This window comes from Labeo rohita, chromosome 8, assembly GCF_022985175.1.
Source record: "Labeo rohita strain BAU-BD-2019 chromosome 8, IGBB_LRoh.1.0, whole genome shotgun sequence".
Classification (NCBI taxonomy): Eukaryota; Metazoa; Chordata; class Actinopteri; order Cypriniformes; family Cyprinidae; genus Labeo; species Labeo rohita.
The window spans coordinates 30,033,780-30,056,028 of NC_066876.1; the positions used below are offsets into that span (position 1 = coordinate 30,033,780).

Sequence of the window (22,249 nt, forward strand, 5' to 3'; positions counted from 1 at the left end):
TTGAAATGCAGTGGTCAAAAAGTGTGGGAAATGTAAAATAATTTGACATCAGGCCTTTGAGGGCAGTGTTGTAGTTTCTATTGTCTGTCTCTTTCTTTGCCAAATCACAAAGAATTGTTAAAAATACAGAATCGCTTGAATCAGAACCAGAATCGTTAAATTCCTTATGATTCCCATCCCTGTTCTTGCTGTCTGGTTAAGGGCTGCTTCCTAATTAACAAATGCGCTTGGGATTAGTGCTTGCAATGACCATAAAGGTTTATTAGCAATCCATTGAGTGAAAGGAGTGGGAGTGACAAGGCTTGGCACCAACAGAAGCCACTCGATCAATACATACCCCCAAAATCCCCTCACCCAGCTGTCACGCACTGGCTCACAGTCCACTCTGAGTCACTAATGCCTCCAAATGGAGAGCAGGCAGGGATGGATTGAGTCTCAGGCAGAAGTGCTGAAATTCTGATTGTTGGCTTTTAGAATTGGTTATTGTCAAAGTTCATTGTGCTAGAACTCAAAGATTCATTTCTGGTAATAGCGCCTCTTGTGCATACATGCAACACATAGCTGTTGACGTTTTCCTTATTTGATGTTCAGAAACCTAGACTGAATAGTCATGACGTTGAGGAAGTTGGATGCGTTTTATGGAAGACAAGGTATACGTTTCATCAAGTTTATGCATTTCCCAGGGAATCCAACCCATTATCTTGATGCTGTTGGCACTTTATTGTTTAAGCGTCAGGGATTCTCAGGAAAATGTGGGAAAATCTGCCAAACTTGTTTGTGGCTTTGCATAGGGATCTCAGCACTGCAAGCAAGTAGTATTGCTACTAGATGATCAACAGTTTCTTGATTTGTGATGCTGATAGGTATTGCAGCTTTATAAAGAGGTTGTTTTGAAAGATGAGGCTGTGCAAACTATACTGTACTATATTACGAGCTGGCAAGAAATGGGCTGTTTGATTATAAGGGTCAATGAGTGGGTCAGAAAACTAGATTATGACTGTTTTCTATACAAAAAGTAATGCCTTGGGGGAAAAAATTAGACCGTAAAGTATGATGACCCCTATAATGTAATTAAACTTTTAAAGATAAGACATTGCTTTGCCTGCATAATCCGTTTTCAAACTGACTATTTTTTTTCCTTGTTTCTCTCTCTTTCATTGTAGACATGAACCAGTGAGACAGCAAAAGAAGAAAAAGCCTGGAATACGCTTGAGGGAAGAGCTTCGTCTCATTCCCCCTCCACATTTGAAGGTTTGGAATCATGAGGTCCTTGTGGCTGCTGGTATTTTCCGTCTCTGTTTTGACCGGGACCATCATGGCGTTTCCCATGACTCCTACTGAACCCCCTGAAGTCTCCGGGAGCTTCAGCGTCAAAGACACGAGCCTCACGCACCTCACGGTGCACCGCAAGTCCGGCGAGGTGTTTGTTGGCGCGATAAACCGAGTCTACAAGCTCTCCGCCAATCTGACCGAACTGCGCTCGCACCAGACGGGTCCCGTGGAGGACAACGCCAAATGCTACCCGCCCCCCAGCGTACGGCCTTGCACGCAGAAACTGGAATCCACAGACAACGTCAACAAATTGCTGCTGGTTGATTACGCTGGCAACCGTCTGGTGGCTTGTGGAAGCATCTGGCAGGGCGTGTGCCAGTTCCTGCGGCTGGAAGATCTCTTCAAGCTTGGTGAACCGCATCACCGTAAGGAACACTACCTCTCGGGAGCCAAAGAGCCAGATGGGATGGCTGGAGTTGTGGTGGGTGATGACGACGGAGACTTGAAGAAGAAAAAGAAAGGTGACAGCCGCCTCTTCATCGGCGCCGCCATCGATGGCAAATCTGAGTATTTCCCAACCCTATCTAGCCGTAAACTGGTGGCTGACGAGGAGAAAATGGATATGTTCAGCTTGGTTTACCAAGATGAGTTTGTGTCCTCTCAAATCAAGATCCCTTCAGACACCCTGTCTCAATATCCCGCATTCGACATCTACTACGTTTATGGGTTCTCCAGCCGCACATACATCTATTTCCTCACCTTGCAACTGGATACCCAGCTCACCCAAGTGGATGCGACGGGCGAGAAGTTCTTCACCTCGAAAATCGTCCGCATGTGCTCCAACGACACAGAGTTCTACTCCTACGTCGAGTTCCCGCTTGGGTGCACCAAGGATGGCGTGGAATACCGACTCGTCCAAGCCGCCTACAAGCACCGTCCTGGGAAGATTCTGGCCCAGGCTCTCGGCCTTTCTGAGGACGAGGATGTCCTGTTTGTGATCTTCTCCCAGGGTCAGAAGAACAGGGCTAACCCACCGAGAGAAACAGTTTTGTGCCTCTTCACGCTGCACCAGATCAACCTGGCCATGCGTGAGAGGATCAAGTCGTGTTACCGCGGGGAAGGAAAGCTGTCTCTGCCGTGGTTGCTCAACAAGGAACTGCCTTGTATTAATACGGTGAGTCTCTGAATTAGTTTTATTTCAAGCATTTGAAATGACCATTTTGCCAAGTAGGGTTCGTTCCTTGATCTACTGATCACATTTTAGGGTTACGCTTAGGGGTGGCATTAACAACAGCAACGTTCTTATTTTTATCAACTTATTATGTTTGCTTGACAGAAATGCTGCTTCGGCATTAACAAATTAAGTTTTTTTGCAAATCTGACCTACTTGGAAAGGATGTTTCACACTTTTTTCAAACAATCATAAGCCAAGCCCCAATGCACGATTCATCAGCCGCACCAATGCTCAACATATATTATATGTATATTTAATTAATTTATATCAACCTATATTGCATATTTAATGGTTTCAACCCATTTAAAAGTCTTTCTGATATCTAGCACTAATTTTAAGGGGACTTGTATGGTTTAATATAATGTAAATTATGTCTCTTAATAAAATATGTAGTGTAGTAGAAAAACCATGAAAGATTGATGTTATTTACTGTGGTTTTGGACTATGGGGGGTGCCATAATGTTGATGACGTCAAATGGTTGCACTCGGTGAGCTACTAACACTACCTGTTGCTATTTTTACCTCAACACAACTCGGAAAATAAAATACTGATACCATGCCATGTTGTGTGGTTTTTGGTTGTAATTTTCAGTCGAACGGCAACAAGAGAATTGATGTAAATCTTCACTGCTTTCGTAGTGATAAGAAGAGAAGAAAAGAATGGGAAGATGCCTGTGGACGAGTAAAACTTCCTAAAGACATGCGTCTTTGTTCTCTCCACTTCAGCCCTGATGCCTTTGAGGCTTTAAGTAGACCACAGCTACTGAAAGAGCTTACAAATGGCAGAGACGAGAAACGCTAGATGCCTTCCGGGCAGGATGTAGACAGGCCGACTCGCTTTTCCTTTTGGGGAAAAATCAATGATACTGCATTTGGTTTAAGCCTATGCTTATATCCACCTGTAAGCTCTTGCAGTAGCTGTGGTCACCGTATCAATATTTTATTTTTTGAGTTGCGTTGCATTAAAAATAGCTACAGGTAGCACCAGTAGCTCACAGAGTGCAACCATTTCACGTCATCGAAATTATGGCGCCCTATATATTCCATAATATGTATAAAATAATGTCTTTCGTGGGGTTTCTACTACAGATTTCAGTAAGAGACATTATTTATGTTACATTAAGTCATACAAGTCTTAATACCTGGGGTTCCCTGTATAGGAATAGCAATAGATTATGGCAAATATTTAACCATTTGAGTGCACAATTTCTTGAAATGCCCTTCCCATTTAAGAATGCATGTCTAATTTAAACAGTATGCTTTTTTTTATAGTATTGAATTTTCCCCACAAAGAAATATAGAATCATAATAGTGGCCATTTATCAGCCATAACATTAAAATAATATTTAGCTTATTGATTTTAAGTGGTAAATAGTAATGTTATTGATTGATTGCACGTATTCCCGTCACAGTAAGTACCCAAGGGTTTCCGTGCTCACATAATCATATACCTTCGGTCTGTTGTCTGTTTTCCATTTTTTTTCCTCTATTGTTGCTCCTGAAAACTAATTTGTGGATGCTATACATGATTCCCATTGACCTAATTGTGACATGTTGCAGACTTTTCAGGAATGCCTGTGTAAGGGAAACTGTCTAACACGATTACACGTCTTAATCTGATGTAATGTATCTTTGATGAAAAATCTATTCAAACCAGACAGGGTGGGAAGCAATAGCTTATTATGTGCGAGATGAAGAAGGTGATGGCTAGACATCAAAATCAATACGCCTCTGACATTTTAAACCAGTCAAGTGTACCACACACGGTCTGCCTCTGGAAACCCTTGATGCTTTATTTATGAATCTTTAATATTTGTCTCCTGTACTTCAGTGTGCAGTGACAAATCACACTTATGATATGATGTTATATATCTGCCTTGAAGCTAGCCATAGGCTTGTTTTTCAACATGCAAATCCAAAAAAAGGTTAGGCATTATTAATTTCTTTGGGGTTAAGCATCCTGAAATTTTGTAGCTAATTAGCACACAGTAAAGTTGGTGCCAAAAAGTACATTTTTACACGCAAGCAAAGTTACCAATTAGTGATGAAAAATGCATCAGTGCATGTTTTGAGAATGAAGTTTTGATTGATTATGAAATTTAATAGATGATTATTGTTTCTATAAATATTCACAATATTCAAAGGTCATCGCAAATTCCATGCACATTCTTAATGCATGCATGACCAAGATAAAAAGGGTGCATTTAAGAAAGTTTATGCTGTCAGATTTGGGGTTTTGTGCCATTATTCATGTTTATGTGTGCCTACTTGAGCAAAGCAACTTATTTGTTGATATTTTCTTGCTAAATTATAATGTATAATGCTTATGCACTGGAATATTCAAGTAGCTAGTTGTTAATTAGGGGTTCAAGCACGTAGCACTGAAATCCTATTGTAATTGTTAGAACGGTCAAGGATCAGCAATCTCTACGCAAGACCAAACTGTAAGTCATAGAGACTTGGATGGTAGTACTCACACGGCCGACACCGTCACCAAGGCTTGCCCAATTGTCCTGACGGGGTGCTACAGTGATCAAAAGTATGAAATTGCTCATAACTCCTAAACTGTCAGTCGCAGGCTCAAGTGTCTTATGTTGTTGGAATCCTTGGCTCACGCCGGACAAAACGCATGTCTCAGAATTGCAAAATTTAAAAAAAAACTATTTTTGCAAACTAGTTTTTTGCCAAATGCGCAATATTCGTATCATATGACAACAGTGGTTCTACAGGCAAAAGTGTCCAAAATTAAGAGTTCTGTCAATCAAATTGTTTGTAACATGATTGAGAAGATGTAGAAAAACTACTTTTGCTAAGTAGTCCTAGGTTTTTCGCTCAGTCTACAACAAAGCACTGCAGTCCAATTCTCTGGACTCTCTAGGCCAATAATTATCGAAAAATGCTGAATTGTACCCTTTGGGAAGCTATAACAGGGTTGTTTAGAAAAGAGGCCTGTCCAGGTTTATCTGAAATCCTATAAAGCCTAAAGGAAAACTTAAAACTTCACGAAACTTGGTGAGCACATGCGATAGGTGATTCTAGATAAGCATGCAAAATTTTAAGGAGATTGGACCACAACTGGTGCTATAACGCTAATAACCGTTGAAAAACAAAATGTTTCTATGGTAAATCAACTGGATTTGCAAAAAATGCTTTTTGAAATTATTTATTTAGGCGGTTACAAGCTTGCTAAATAACGTCTTTTTTCATATGTGCTTAAATTCCTTAGCGCTGGAACCTCTGTAATCGCTGCTTGCAGCTATATTTTTTATTTAAAGTTGTATGTTAATGTGTTATAGCTTGCTAAATAATTTTTTTCATATGTGCTTAAATGCCTTAAAGCACTTGAACACCGGTAATCGCTGCTTGCCCTATTTTTTATTTAAAGTGGTACGTTTTCTGCATAAGCATAATAGTTTTGATGTGTATCAGTTTAGTAATTGTTTTATGCATGCAGTTGTGTCATGCGAACTCAACAGCAGTTTGTACTGAGATACTGAAGCCAAAATTTTGGTTTTGAACCAACCCTAGCATACATATTGAATCATTTTGCTGCTTGTCGTTTGATATGTTAGTTGTCTGGTAGTTATTTAGCGACTGTGCGCTTGTAAACTTAAGCTCTTGTTGCGCTACAGTAGCAATGTTTTTCCCCCTCAAAAAAAAATAACAGAACGCATTAGCAAACCGGGTGAGTTTGTTTTTCCATCTTACTCGCCTGGAGGACAACCAGACGAGAGGACAATTTGCGACCGCGGCTGTAATTGCGCCGGGAACAATAGCACAACACCTCGCGGCCCAGCCAGAGCAGATGGGGCGAAGATGGCGAGTGCCGATGACCTCGTTCCTTTGGGGGGGAGTGGCTGTGGTTGTTTTTATGAGCAACAACAGGGTTCCCCATGACTGATGCAAATCTGCTCCTGATTCCAGCGCCGCGGCTGCAGGGGTATTATTAGCTCTTTCTCATGCACGGCAACGGCCCTCCGCCTTATAATGAGAGCGTGCGTGTCTGCCGCGAGCTCATGCTTCGTTTAATACATTTACCCTTCATATGCATGCACAAAAACAAGCCGGCCAACATCACCCTCTCAATCATCATTCAACGGCACGCTCTCGAGACGCCCGTCGCCTTGAAGAATTTTGCAGAAGGTGCCAAAAAATTCAGCTGTTGCTGTTGCACCTTCATGTTTGTCATTACCGACAAACATGAAACGTCTTGCTGTTGGAGCTGATGTCATTCATCCGCAGGCTAAGCTGACCTCTCGTTGCACTTTACTGGTGTTTTTATGATCCGTTGGATGCTGAGGTCTAGAGGAAGCGGGATTAAACAGCTTTGTGTTTTCCGTCGAGCTCTGAGAAACCTGGTAATGAGTCAGTAGTTCACCTCCGGGATGAACCGAGAGACTGGTTTGGTGCTCGATGACATCATCAGTCGGCCAGATGTTAGTTAACGCGATTGATTTTTGAATAACTCTTCTGACGTTTTTTTAAGGAGAGATGACATACAGCGATTTTTTTTTTTTTTTTTTTTTTTTTTTTTTTCGTGTATTTTTACCCTTTTGTGTCAGTGGACGGCCATTAAAATCGGCTGAAATAATGCTTTTCAGAGACGCTGCAAGGGTAAATGGTGCCTCTTTCGGAAGAGAGCACATCTAAAGTGATAAAGCTCTGACAGTGAGGTAGATTGCAGGATGATGTCATGTCTCACCGGTCGGCGCGCGCCGGCCCCCGGTCTGATCCCCATGGGTTCACTTTTGCAGTCTCTGTTTGGGTGGCTCTTCTCTGTCTGATCTATTAGCTGGCATTTCCTGTCTGAGATGCTGTGATTTGACAACAGCTGGAGAAAGCTGTTGTTGGGTCTTCAGGGTATTTGTTTGCTTGTGTGGATGTGTGTTGCGATTTATATAAATGCATTCACATGTTTAACCTGAAATCTGGCTCACAAATTAGTCTTTACTTTATGCATTTTGCTTGAATTTTAATGTCCCAAAGATTCAAAGGTTATTAAACAGTGACATCATGCTGGCTACTCAGTGTTGGTTGTTAAGGTTCTTCAAAGCACCAAAACGTAATTATTTTATATTAATGAGATGGCTGGACTATTTATTTTTATTTTATTTTATTTTTATTTTTATTTTATTTTATTTTATTTTATTTTATTTTATTTTATTTTATTTTATTTTATTTTATTTTATTTTATTTTATTTTATTTTATGTTATTTTATGTTATTTTATTTTATTTTATGCTATTTTATGTTATTTTATGTTTTTTTTTTTTTTTTTTTTTTTTTTTTTTTTTTTTTTTTATTTAATTTGTTTTATTTAAAGAATCACTGTAACAGAATTGCTAACCCTATCCTTTAGTGGTTTATTTATTTAGCAGTTTTGTTTTGTAATTTTTGTGATAAAGCTAGACTTTTTTAATTTAATTTAAATTTAATTTAATTATTATTTTATTTAATTTTTATTTTTAGTTATTTGTATTTAGTTTATATTAATTTTATACCATTTATTTATTTGTTGCTTTGTGTTGTAGTTTTTGTGAGAAAGCGGGACCTTTTTTTTTTTATTTTATTTTAAGAATTTTACTTTATTTTATTTACAGCTATTTCTAAAAATCACTGTAACTGAATTGCTAACCCTATCATGTAGTTATTTTTATTTAGTGTTTAATTAATTGTATTTTATTTTTATTTATTTATTTTGTTTGTTTGTTTTTTATTTATTTTTATTTTGAGTTTTTTTTTGTTTTTAATCACTGCAACAGATTTGCTAACAGTGTTGTTGTATAGTTGTTTCTGATAGTTCTGAATATTTTATTGTTTTATATTTATTTTTTTTTTTTTAATTATTTGTTTAGGAAAAAATATTTATTTAGGAAAAAAAAAATATTTTATTTTTTTATTAAATTACTTTATTTTATTTTATTTATATTAAAATAAAATGACTGTTTTTACGCATTACTTATTTCAGACTTAAAACATGAACCAAAACCAATCTTATGAACATTAACTAGTTATGCTTCTTTGTTTCCCGTTTTGTCCCGTAGCCCAAGCAGATTGGCGATGATTTCTGTGGCCTGGTTCTGAACCAACCTCTTGGAGGACTGAGGGTCATTGAGGGCACCCCTCTGTTTGATGACCGCACAGACGGTATGGCGTCTGTGGCCGCCTACACTTACGGAGGTCATTCGGTGGTGTTCGTGGGGACCCGCAGCGGCCACCTCAAAAAGGTAAGATCTAACCATACTGTGTCTTCTACCGCTGACTGTTACAAAGAAATTGTCACAGCTGGGCTTTTGGTTTTAACTTGGAGTTGCTTGATTGGGAGTTTGTAGTGATGATTGAGTTTGGTTATATTTGAAGTGCACTGATGGACTAATCAGTTACCAAATTCTTCCAATCCGTCGGTGATGCTGTACAGCGTGTGCAATCGTTGTTACTTCTGTAGTGTGATATCTTTTTTCACTCTAAAATAAAATGACACTTCTTTCATCCGTAGTGAATTAATTGATTTGTGTTTTCTATGATCAGTGGTTGGACTTAAACTAGTGAAATCAGCTGAGAAAGGTTTTTTCTTTTTCGTCAAATGCTGAGCATGTTTTTTACATTTTCACAATTACAAGAAGCATTAAGAAGCTGAATGGGGGCAATTTTGATTTCATGTTGACATAAAAACTAGGGATTTGTCACAGGTTTTGACTCGATTTAGAGAGGTAGAATGCTTTGGTTTTGTTTGCATGTTTTATGTGTACACCGCTGTTCAAAAGTTTGGGGTTGTTTTTTTTTTTTTTTTTTTTTTTTTTTCCCATGTTTCTAATATCTTTTATGCTCACCAAGGCTGCATTTACTTGATCAAACGTACAGGAAATATTGTGAAATGTTATTACAATTTAAAATAACTTTTTTCTATTTGAATATATTTTAAAATATATTTTATTCCTGTGATGCAAAGCTGAATTTTCAGTATTATTGCTCCAGTCTTCAGTGTCACACGATCTTCTAATATCCTGATTTGCTTCTCAAAAAAAACATCGAACACACTTGCACACACAGAAAAATAAATAAAAATAGGTTAAATTAATATTGTACCATTTTGGATTTTAGTTTTGATCTAATTAACATGCTGAGAGTGAGTTTGTTTTCACAGCCGTACACATTCAGACTGACGTCTCTGACTCCTGTGTCGTACCTCACAGTTTTTTTTGAGCGTCCTGCCATGCGCGTTAAGTTAAAAATACATTTTTAACACTCATCTCAAGACCCCTGTGTTCTGTTGCGCTCTTCCTGGCTGTTTTTTAACCCAATACAAGTCCGTTTAGGGTGAGCCTAAAATTATACAATCTTGAATTAACCAATTAGCCGTTGGACTGGATCTGAACTGCAACCTAAAGAAAGGACTGTTTGCCTTCATTCCAACACGTATACCAACCACCAACAAAGCCGTAATAAAAACACCACCTTGTGACTCAGTCATCCAGACCGGAGCAGGCAACAGCTGGGGATGTTTAAAGAATAATATGCCCGCTGGTGAGTTTATGATGATTCTCCACAGAAGTTACTACATTTTTTTTCCCCCTCAAACAACAGCTTGACTCGTTCATAGCTAGCATTTCGGCCCTTATATGCACACTACATCTCAAGGGAGCCAAAGAGTGAGGGTGGAGTCGTTTTTTCGGCCGGTCGTAAATAGTTCAAGCTGTGTATGAAAAGAGAGAGAGAGTGAAACCCAGTCGGCATTAAAGTTTAACATTACTCAGCAGCCGCCCGGCCTGAAACGTGCCCTACATTAGGTCATCGTGAGGAACTTTTATTCGCGACGGCTCTAAGTTACAGCTCATTGAGAGAATTAAAGGAATTAGATTAGATGTGAGGCCGATGAGAAGCTGACTTGGCTCTTTCTCGGCAGACATCATAATTAAAAATGAGGTAGATGGGGAGGAAAATATGCTACAGTTTTGTGTGCGGCCGCCGCTCCAGCGCCCAGCTGGAGAATATAAATGCGATCGCATCCATTCTGCTATCGGAATGAGCGAGCAGGGGCCAGTCCTGTGGGAGCCGTCCTGTTTGGGATTATTTACGGGCATTCGTGTCTAAACATGTCCTGATATACCTCTCGAAGGCCCGGTGCGATCGCTGCAGATCAAACTGTTTGGATACATCCGGAGATTGAATTCGAGTTCTTGGCTGTGATTGTCCTTCGTTAATAAACAGAGTACGCCGCTTGTGGTCGTGCTGATAATAAGCAGCTCTGTTTGTTGTTGCAGATTATATGATGTTACAGAAACGCTCCCTCACCCATATGGCCTTCGTATTGACCGCAAATCACAATAAACAGAGATGTGGGGAAATCGTAATGTTTGTATTTTCTTGCAAACATTCTGTCAGGATGAAATGATAAATGGTTTGTGTACGAATCTGGTCGGTGTTAGGCAGAGGCTCGCTTGGAGGCTGGTAGTTATGATTTCATATATGTACTGTTTGTTCCTGCATAAACAGGAGATGTGGAGGAAGTGTGGATGGCTTTTGCTCATGTTCTAGGGAAAACTGAAATTTCCTCATTATAGTTAGACAAGCAAAAACATCCAGATGTTTAAGATGTGTCTAGATTACTGGTTGCATCACTTCTGTTTTTTTTTTTTTTTTTTTTAATGAAACAAACAAAGAGAATTCATATAAGGAACTAAAAGTATCAGTTTTACAATTTACTTACTGATCAACCAGTTAAATGTTTAACCGTGACCAAAAAGTGGTTCAAATGTAGAGCAAAAACTTGATATATTCCTATTATTTCCTTTTCTTTTCTTTTAGTGAAAACTATTAGCTAGTGCACTACCATTCATTTGGGGTTGGTTTATATATGTATGTGTGTATATGTGTGTATATACACTACTGTTCAAAAGTTTGGGGTCAGTACATTTTTATTGTTTCTTTTTTTTTCTTTTTTTTTTTTAAGAAATTAATACTTTTATTAACCAAGGATGTATTAAGTTAATAATTAAAAGTTTATTAAAAGTTAATAATAAATAATATACATTGTTATAAAATATTTATATTTTGAATAAACACTGTACTTTTTAAACTTGTTATTCATGAAAGAATCCTGAAAAAAAAAATCACAGGTTCCAAAAAATATTTGGCAGCACAACTGTTGATATTATCCAACATTGATCATTCTAGTAATAAATCTGCATATTAGAATGATTTCTGAAGGATCATGTGACACTTAAGACTGGAGTAACAGCTGATAAAAATTCAGCTTTTCATCACAGGAGTAAATTCTATTTTAAAGTATGTTAAAATAAAAAACATTATTTTATATTGTAAAAACATTTTGCAATATTACTGTTTTTTTTCTATATTTTTAATCAAATAAATGCAGCCTTGATGAGCATAAGAGACTTCTTTAAAGACTATTACAAGTCTTACTGACCCCAAACTTTTGAACGGTAGTGTATATATTATTATTATTATTATTATTATTATTATTTTTTTTTTTTTTTTATTATTATATATTATTATTTTTCTAGTTTTCTGTTGAGCTACATGCAGAAAAAAAACATGCTGTTTAGTCTCTGTTTAGATTCATGAGCAAATTACTTCTATGTACTGGTTCTTTTTCACAGTCATAAGAAATTTGTAAGATTGTGTGATATTTTTTTTGTGTGTGAGCTAAATTATGTACAAATATTTCTTGTATTTCAATGAATTTTTGCTTATCCACTTCCCGTAAACATACTAGTTACCAAAACAGCCTTGTGTTTGGACATGGTAGCTTTTCTTTCTTGACGTTTCTAGTCTTTCATTGGCATATGAATAGATGATTGCATATAACTCATTTAGCCACAAAAAGCATCATTTATCTCTCTGTAAACGCTCTCCGAAAGGCCCGTTGTGGTGATTGTGTACAGTGGTTTTCAGAGTGTTGGTCTACCTGCTATAATGTGGTGTAGAGAATACAGGAGGAGGCTGGGTAATTGCTCCATATCTCTCCTTGCAATGGCTTGTTTGTTTTGGCAGGAGAAAAGAGACAGCAAGCCGCTTTTCTCAAGCTGTACGGAAATCACCCATGAGTCTTTAGTGCTTCCTGTCCCTAGTTGGCTGCAAGTCGAGTCGTTTTGACTCCTGGAGACAAAATACTGGAGAGTTTTGTTACATTCTAGTTTCTCTGAATCGTCCTGCCTATAAAAGAGGCTTTTTAGCATAGCTTTAATTGGCTATTACATTTGCTAATGCTTAGTAATGCGAAACTTTGTCTCTTAAAGTACCCTACGCTGTTTGTGCTACATAAGTGAATAATACCTCAAGTTGTGTGTCTTATTGAGGAGATTTGTTTATACTTTCTAAACATTCAAACCTGTGGTTTTTACTTGATGGGCAATGAACTTAACTGAGTGAATCAAACCGTAGTATTATCATAGAGACTTGTTGTCTTTTGAAAGTTTGCCAGTAAATAAACTTTGTCTTTATTTCCTGTTTAGCTTGCTTGACATTCTTTCGGTGCACATTACTATTGGTTAGCAACTACTGTTGTCAATTGTAGGTATTTATTCTTTTTTTTTTTTTTAATTTTAGGGGCATGTGTGCACTATTTATTTATTTATTTATTTATTTATTTATTCTCAATAATTATGTATATATATATATATATATATATATATATATATATATATATAGCAACATTTATAATTTAAGGGGTATTTATTTATTTATTTTCATTTCATTTCATTATTTTCATTTCATTTTCATTTTATTTATTATATATGTCATTTACCAGTAATATTTAATCATTAAAAAACCTTGACACTTATTTAGGGGCATTTCTTTGACTTAAAATTTTGAATTTCAGGGGCTTTGTTTGTTTATTTACTTATTTATTTCCTAACCATGCAAAATATATACCGTAACATTCCTTTTTATGTCAAATATGTAACATTTATTCTAGTTGGTTAAAAAAAAAATACTACTACTACTACTACTACTACTACTACTACTAATGTTTAATTTTAAGGGGTATTTATTTATTTAATCATAAACTCTTGTATTAATTTTATGTGTAATTACTTTATAAACGCATTCTCACATTCTGGCTATTACCAGTGATATTTAATAAATAAAAAAACAGAAACTCATACGAAGGCATTTTTTTGCCCCAACATTTACCATTCCATAGGAAGTTTTTCATTTTAATGATTTTCTATGGTATTTTTGCCTCTGGTCCCCCTTTACTTTCTAACTCTGGTTATAATGGTCTAGCATCATGGCAGCATTGCTCCTTTCTTCTAATTTTTCACCTTATATTTCTCCTTATCATATAAAGATCTAGTTTTACATCCCACCCATATAAAACCCATGCAGCATTTGTGCCTGTGGCTTTCGACTGCAGTAATCCATGTCTGGTCTAGCAGGAATGCTCTCCCTCCTGTTGTACTTTTACAACTGAGTGTTTAAACCGGTAGCCTGGCACCATTTCCGGCCGACCGAGATATTTAGCAAGTGCAAAGGCAAATGAAAATAAATACAGCCAGCTATTTTCCCCTGCACCTGTGCTGTTCACATGCCGGTCACAGAGCCGCGGGGCTGCCGGAGGATTCTGCAGTCTCAACCTTAGCAGAAACGGCCAGGAGATAATCTGACCACTGGGAAATAAACCCAAGGTTGTCAGGTTATTTTTTTTATGGCACACCTTTGCTGAGCCGGCGGTGTGGGTGAACATGTGCGTGTATATCATTGTGTTGCATGCACAAATGGATGTACGTGTCTGCCATTGAATCCTTAATCGGGTGCTTTTATGTTGGTTTATTGTACAGTCTATTTAGGGGCTAAAAGGATCTCAAGGTAGCTGTAGTATATCACCAAAATGGCCCATCCTGTGCTGACCTCTCGTTCCATCGACCTTGTGTTTCCTGTATTCACAAAAAGAGGAAGTCATTGACTGTGTTTGGAATGGAGTACAAGTTCTATATTTACTCATTACTCCCTGCTGTTTAGTAAAAATAGTAAATGAAGACAGAATTATTCTGATGTAAACATTTCAAGTTATTGTGTGCCACATGAGCTAGGTTTCCTTCCAAAAAAAAAAAAAAACTTAAATTTTGCACAAATGCATCAAATTGAATAAAAAGTGGGTAGAAAAAACATGCACGGAATCTGATAAGAATACATTTATTTCTAGAAAATGCATGTTAAAAGTCACATTTGGAGTCTTGTGACTAAATAATTCACTCAGATCATTGGCTGCTATTAACTATAAAGTTTGTAGAGCATTTTGTCTTCAAACCGAATGTGTTTTTTATATAACCCTATTGTAATTGTTAGAATGGCCATGGATCAGCAATCTGATCATGCAGACCAAATCATGAGCTGTAGCGTCTTGAAACTTGGAGGGATGGTAGTACTTTCACTGCCAACAGCGTGACCAAGGCAGACGGCCTGCCGGGGGCGCTACAGCAATTAAAAGTACGAAATCACTTATAACTCCTAAATCGTCAGTCGCAGACTCAAGTGTCTTGTGTCGTTGGAATCCTTGGCTCACGCCAGACAAAACACATGCCTCGGATTCAGTCGTTAGCTTGGCAAAATTTTTCCTACTTTTGCAAACTAGTTCTAGGTTTTTGCCTAGAAATCCTGAATGGAATGAACCAGAATCAGAACACTCATGTAAGAGCTCAATGTGAGGTTACCGGAAAACAAATCGTGGAGCTTGGCCACTTGGTGCCACAGATGTCTATAAGGACAATGAATTTTGAGCACCTATTAGACAAGGGTAACGGAGGCCGATTGGAACGAAACTTGGTGGGCCTGTTTGGTGGGCCTCACGGCTCCCAATGGTCTGTGAGAAATTCAAAAGAAATCAGCCATTGTGGGGTGATATTGCATTTGCAAGGGTGTGCACTTTTTTTTTTTTTTTTTCTTCCCACATATGCACAATCAAGTTTCAATTCTCTGGACTCTCTAGGTCAATAGTTCTCAAAAATGATGTTGAAATTTACCCTTTGGGAAGCTATAATGGGGTTGTTTAGAAAAGATCATCATCAAAGATCATGTTACCTGATTGCATGTTTATTTCAGGAAGTCCAGTCATCATCATGAAAATAGAAATATTTAGCTTTTTTTAATAATTTTGTGTACAAATGTCTATTGGCAGTCTGAATCAAAATTAAAATTGTGGAGGGATGGTTCACTCAAAAATAAAAATCCTGTCATAAATTACTTGCCCTTGTGTCCTTCCAAACCCGTAAGACCCGTAATCCAAGAGCTTTCTGTCCCTGTGTAGACAGCAACACAACTGACACGTTCGAGGCCCTGACACGCATGTGGTGTCACATGGATTATTTCAACGATGTTCTTTTAACCCATTGCTGTCTCTTCAGGGTCAAAAAGCTCTCAGATTTCATCAAAAAAATCTTAATTTGTCTTCCAAAGATGAACGAAGGTCTTACAGGTTTAGAACAACATAAAAATGAGTAATTAATGACAGAATTTTCATTTTTGGGTGAACTATCCCTTAAAGTAAGTCCTTAAAATTATGCATCACATTATAGTAGAGATGCAAAAATTGGTGCAATTGATCATGTTCCTTTGTGCTTTCAATGAGCTAGTTAACAGTTTAACAAAGTGCTAACTGGTTGGGAAACACTCTTTTGATTAGCAGCGGCCGCTCGGGGGGAAGCAGGATCTTGCACAACAATATCAGTAATAACAGTCACAATCTTCTTAAAGACTTCCTCAAAGACTTAAAGAATTACATGCCACAGAGGTTGTTCATCAGTTGAAATGCTGCATTGCATTGTGGGATACAGTATTTTCTGCAGTGCACATTGTAGTATGCATTGTCATGCATATAGAAACATCCCATATGTATGCGTATAGAAATACTAGTATGCTAGCATACTATTGCAAATGCAATTGTGCAGTTTTGAAATGAAGAAATGGATCCTATTACACATGCCGCCTGTGATCCGGTGTGATCATGTTTATGTTTTATAAAGATAAATACGGCAGGGTGAAAATTCTCATTCTGCACCCAGTCTTAGACGTATGATACATGATTGAATCCGGCAGATTAGTGTCCCTGTCGCAGTGTTCAAATTGATTAATGCCTTTTAAAAAGCGTCAAATCCCCGTGCTTCACCGCAACCGTGTGCCGCGGCTCACACAATACTGCTGGTTTTTCTTATGAGCACCATCAACTGAGTCACTCTAATCCTCATAATCATGCATGAGCTGCAAGTATTTTAATTTCTTCTTCATCATCACCTGCCTTTTTTCCTCTCAGCTTTTATATTTCGCCATGTTAGCATCTTTGTCTCGAGCGGATGGAGGCTTCAGAAAGCAGCCCGAATCCGGCACGTATCCGAAAGGTCAAAACTGACCACTCCATCGGCCATTTTGTGCCTCATTTTTGCTCTATTCAAATCCAAGTGCGATTGGGCTGGAAATTGGAGCTAATTTACCGGCGTAAATCAGCAGAAGAGCGAGGCGCGGGCGTGGAAATGGCCGGGAGGCTGATTTACGAGCGGCTCGGCCCTCAGCCACGTTTGATCATGGCTAAATCTGTTTGCCGTAAATCCGCTGTCACGGAACGAGGCGGGGAGGGATGCGTCGAATCTCGGGCCGGGCTGCACTGCGGGAGCGTCGACCTGAAACGCATTACAACCGCTTGATAACAAAGCCCTGTGTCATTAAGAACGAAGCCGGGAGAGTGTTGGAGTTGAAGTTTCGCTCCACTCCTTTAATTAGACGACTGTTTTCTACCTGGGTAACAGATGTGTTGCTGTCCTCGGTGGAGCGGCGACAGACAGAAACCGCTAGATGATTTCTCGACGCCACTGAGCGCTCATCTTGACGTGTTTGGACCATCTGAGCACTTGCTAAATTTACTGCTTTTCAATTTTTGATGCAGCTTTTTAGGCCACCGTAAGTGTGTTCACTTGCATTTAGCAGATCATCAATTACTAAAAACCTTTTTAAGATCTGATGTAGGAAGCTGTCAGTTCTGAGGGTCTGCTATAAGATGGATGGCTTGGCATGTTGCAAAAATGAAGATTTACACACACTTGCCATTGTTTGGCAACTGTAAAAAGCCTGTTTGGTCGAAGAATACTTTTTATTAATAATTATTTATTTAAAACAGTGTTTTATAGTGTTATGAAGATACTACTATAGTGTTTATTAATATATTTAATTAATTACATTTTTACATTAATTAAATTTTAGTTAGTTTTAGGTGGTTTTGTCTTTTTTTTTCCCCTATCATTTCTATTTTTTCTATTATTTATATTATTTATATTTCTATGTAGCTTTGACTTATTTTGATTCCAGTTTAGTTTTTAAGAATTTAATTTTTAATTTTATGTTTTGCATCTAATTTATATTTTATTTCAGCTTTATTAGTAGTTAATGATTAATTAATGACAGAATTTTCATTTTTGGGTGAACTATCCCTTAAAGTAAGTCTTTAAAATTACGCATCACATTATAGTAGAGATGCAAAAATTGGTGCAATTGATCATGTTCCTTTGTACTTTCAATGAGCAAGTTAACAGCTTAACAAAGTGCTAACTGGTTGGGAAACGCTCTTTTGATTAGCAGTGGTCGCACATGGGGGAACAGCATCTTGCACAACAATAGCAGTAATAACAGTACTTGAGGCCACTTGAGGCAGTGTTAAAATAATTTTTACTACATTTAAGGTATTAGTGTGCTTAATGATTATTTAGTATGATAAAATCACAAGCAATGGGATGCCATTTTATTTTTTTTAAAATATCTGAGACTTTAAAGTTTTGTTACTGATTTTACTGTACATCCACCTCATCCACTTCTTGCTTTTGTTTTTCAGACGTTGTGGTGCCGGTTTCTTTTAATTAATGATTGTTTTAGGCTACTGGAGTCTATTGATTCCAAGTCTTTTACCTGGCTAAAAATGTCATTTGAAATGTCACTGGATTTATTAGAAACTGCTGTTTAATTTTGACATTTTGTCTGATTCAGTTCTGAAGACCTATAAACGTCAAGCTCTGTTTGGGCCTGTTTGGATTGTGCTTTATCTGAGTCAGTGTTACACTGTAATTGTGTCTGGCATTATAATACTGTACTGCATCACATCCAAGCGTGAGGTAAACCTGCACTTCTATTCTTACTAACATTGGCTGCTTTTGATCTCAGTGTGATTTAGGACGGGATTCTGGTTCGGTGTGTAATGGAAACTTATGTCAATAAACGTGGGTCAAGTGCCTCGGCCTATAAATACAAATTTAGACTTTCATAAAAGAGCTAGCGGGTACATTTTCCTGCTGTATCCACGTGAAATGCTTCCTGCGAGATGTCAGTGAAGACATTTGGATTTATGTGTTTTTGACTACAGTGATTTTACGATGGCTTAACTATACCTAACTATACCTTACAATACAACTTGCTGGGTTGTATTTGTTGTACACTACATTTTCATATTCCAAACATTATATACCTTAAGATGTTGAATAGTATATTAATTTATTGGTTATTTTCTTTAATAATAATAATAATAGTAATAATAACAATAATAACAACAAGAATAATAATAGTAATATGCTGAAACTATTGTACATATTTTTTTTATTATTATTATTATTATTATTATTATGCTGAAGTTATTTAAAATATTTATTATTATTATTATATTTGAAATAATTTCAACATAATAATAATAATAATAGCTATTCTAAAATTATTATTATTATTATTATTATTATTAAACTTAAACGACATAATACCATGTAGACATGGTACTAATATTCATAATAATAATAATTATTGTAAATGTCAGCATAATGATGACAATAATAATAATAGTACTTATTATTATTATTATGCAGAAATTATTGTAAAAATAAATTATCATATTTTGCTTAATTTCAGCATAATAATAATAATAATAATAATAATAATAATAATAATAATAATAATAATTGGTGTTATTATAAACTTAAATTATATAATATCATATAGCCATATAATAATAATAATAATAATAATAATAATAATATGATGATGATGATGATGATGATGATAATAATAATAATAATAATAATAATAATAATAATAATAATAATAATAATAATAATAATAATAATAATAAAGTACTAAAATTACTAAAAATAAACTGAAATAAATTAAAGCAAAATTCATAAAGCAGAATATGATTAAAATGTCAAATGCACATACAATAACTAAAAATTAACTGAAATCGAAATTAACTGAAAATATAAAAATATATTTAAAAAATTAAAATATTATTTCCTGTAAGTTTATAAATAATACTAAAATAACAAAATAAAATGAATATTAAAATAAATTCTATATGAATTCTAAATAATAAATCACACTATATAACACACTACTAATAATAAAGTACTACATTTACTAAAACTAAACTGAGAGAATAAAAATAAATAAAATCAATAAAATCTAAAAAATAAATTAAAGACAAAAAATGACAAAAGTACATAAAATTGCTAAAAAATTAATTACAATTAAAAATAGAAAACTAAACACAAGTCAAGCTAATTTATTTATAAATACTATAATATAAAGACAAAAATAACATTGTTTTTTAAATAAATAATGAAGTATTTTTTAAATATTAGCTATTTAGATATTGTAGAATATGGAAAGATGATTTTTAAATTACTCAATATAGTTGCCATTTGTCACGTCCTTGGTAGTATGCTTTTTTAAAATGTATTAAGCAATTTGTTGAGAAATATTCAAAATTCTTTCTTTTTTCCCCTAAACATTCTTAACTATTTTCTCTTTCTTTCTTTCTTTCTTTCTTTCTTTCTTTCTTTCTTTCTTTCTTTCTTTCTTTTCTTTCTTTCTTTCTTTCTTTAAAAAAAAAAAAAAGAAAATTGTTAAAGGAGAAGTCCACTTTCAGAACAACAATTCACAAAAAATGTACTCACCCCCTTGTCATCCAAGATGTTTATGTCTTTCTTTCTTCAGTCATGAAGAAATTATGGTTTTTGAGGAAAACGTTTCAGGATTTTTCTCCATTATAATAGACTTTGAACCCGGATTTTGAACTTCCAAAATGTAGTTTAAATGCAGCTTCAAAGGGCTCTAAATGATCCCAGCCGAGGAAGATGGGTCTTATCTAGCAAAACGATTGGTCATTTTTTTTCAGAAAATAAAAATGTGTTTACTTAAGCGCAAAACTCGTGTAGCACAGGTTCTTGGATGCGCGTTCACGACACTACGTACTTTTGAATCACGTCGAAAGGTCACGCGGAACTACAGACCCAGTGTTTACAAAGCGAACGCGCAAAGACTAAGAAAGTGCAAGTCAAACGCTGTTTACAAACAAAAAGGTACAATGATGTCGGACCATTCTGAAGTTGTAGGAGAAATTGAGATGTTTTTCGCCATACTCTACACAGAAGATGTGATTTGTAGTGTCGTGGACGCACATCTCAGAGCCTGTGCTACACAAGCTTTTGCGCTTAAAAAGTATAAAAAATTTTATTTTTTGAAAAAAACAAAAAAAAAAAACAAACAAAAAAAAAATGGCCGATCGTTTCGCTAGATAAGACACTTCTTCCTTGGCTGGGATCGTTTAGAGCCCTTTGAAGCTGCATTTAAACTACATTTTAGAAGTTAAAAATCGGGGCACCAATGAAGTCCATTATGTGGAGAAAAATCCTGAAATGCTTTCCTCAAAAACCATAATTTTTTCACGACTGAAGACAGAAAGACATTAACATCTTGGATGACAAGGGGGTGAGTACATTATTTGTAAATTGTTGTTCTGGAAGTGGACTTCTCCTTTAATATTGAATATTTATGAGGTTCTGGGTCCTCAATAACACTTTTCTTGCTGTTAGTATTTGACTGAAATTTTCTAGTTCTTTAACCAAATTCTCTTGTTCTTTACTGATATCATCGTCCTGAAGGTGACATCGTCAGGTACCGCAGAACAGAAATGACCCAGTGGCGCTCAGTTCAGCTGCTGGACTCTGTCAGCATCATTTGCACCGGTGTATGTCCACACATTGGCAGTAATCACTTTACCTCTGCGCCCCGGCTGTCGCAGGTACAAGCTAATGAACACCAGCGCTTATGTGTGTAGTATTGTAGGATTAGGCCGGTCGGGGCCACCTGCCGCGCGGATGCGACTCTTATCTCGCGACTCGTGTCATAATTTAATGGGAGGCTTGATAATTTCATTAAAGGTCAAGACAGAAGCATTTCATAAATGGAAGCCGGGTGTTTAGGAGGGCAAGCTCTTAAGCACCTGTCTGGGGCCGCGTGCCGTAAAGGCCCTGGGCAAGTGCCCGACTTGCTGTGATTCAGGAACTGTGTTGACTACAAATGGGCGGTATGAACAAAATCTTATTTCACGCTGTGAGTCATTTTGTATCAAGCTAACAGTGTGTGTCACTATGCTGGAAATCCAACAAAAATTGGTTTAGATATTAAATAACCCTGTGGCAATGCCTGTTATGGATAATCCAGTAAATAAATCAAAGGTATCTTTTTTTTTGGAAACTAGAAACCAATACAAAAAGCTTCACATCATGTACTACTTCAGTTAAAACAAGATAGAAATAATATTAGAAAACAATGATTATATTAATATTTCTATGAATATATTTTACTATTTTGTAAATAATATTGTTCAAGTTTAAGGTTCGTAATTTTTTTTTTTTTTTTTTTTTTTTTTTAAATGTTTATCTTTTGAAAGAAGTCTCTTATGCTCACAAAGGGTTCA

At 36.3% G+C, this 22,249-nt stretch overlaps 1 protein-coding gene across 1 annotated transcript in view; it reads left to right on the top strand.

Moving 5' to 3' along the window:
• plxna3 (plexin A3) overlaps positions 1–22,249 on the top strand; it is a 209,301-nt gene that overhangs the window by 9,624 nt on the left and 177,428 nt on the right. The window contains exons 2-3 of the mRNA XM_051117011.1: positions 1,164–2,446; positions 8,550–8,732. Coding sequence (XP_050972968.1) covers positions 1,262–2,446; positions 8,550–8,732 — 1,368 coding nt within the window. The 5' untranslated portion in view covers positions 1,164–1,261. The remainder of the gene's footprint in view (positions 1–1,163; positions 2,447–8,549; positions 8,733–22,249) is intronic.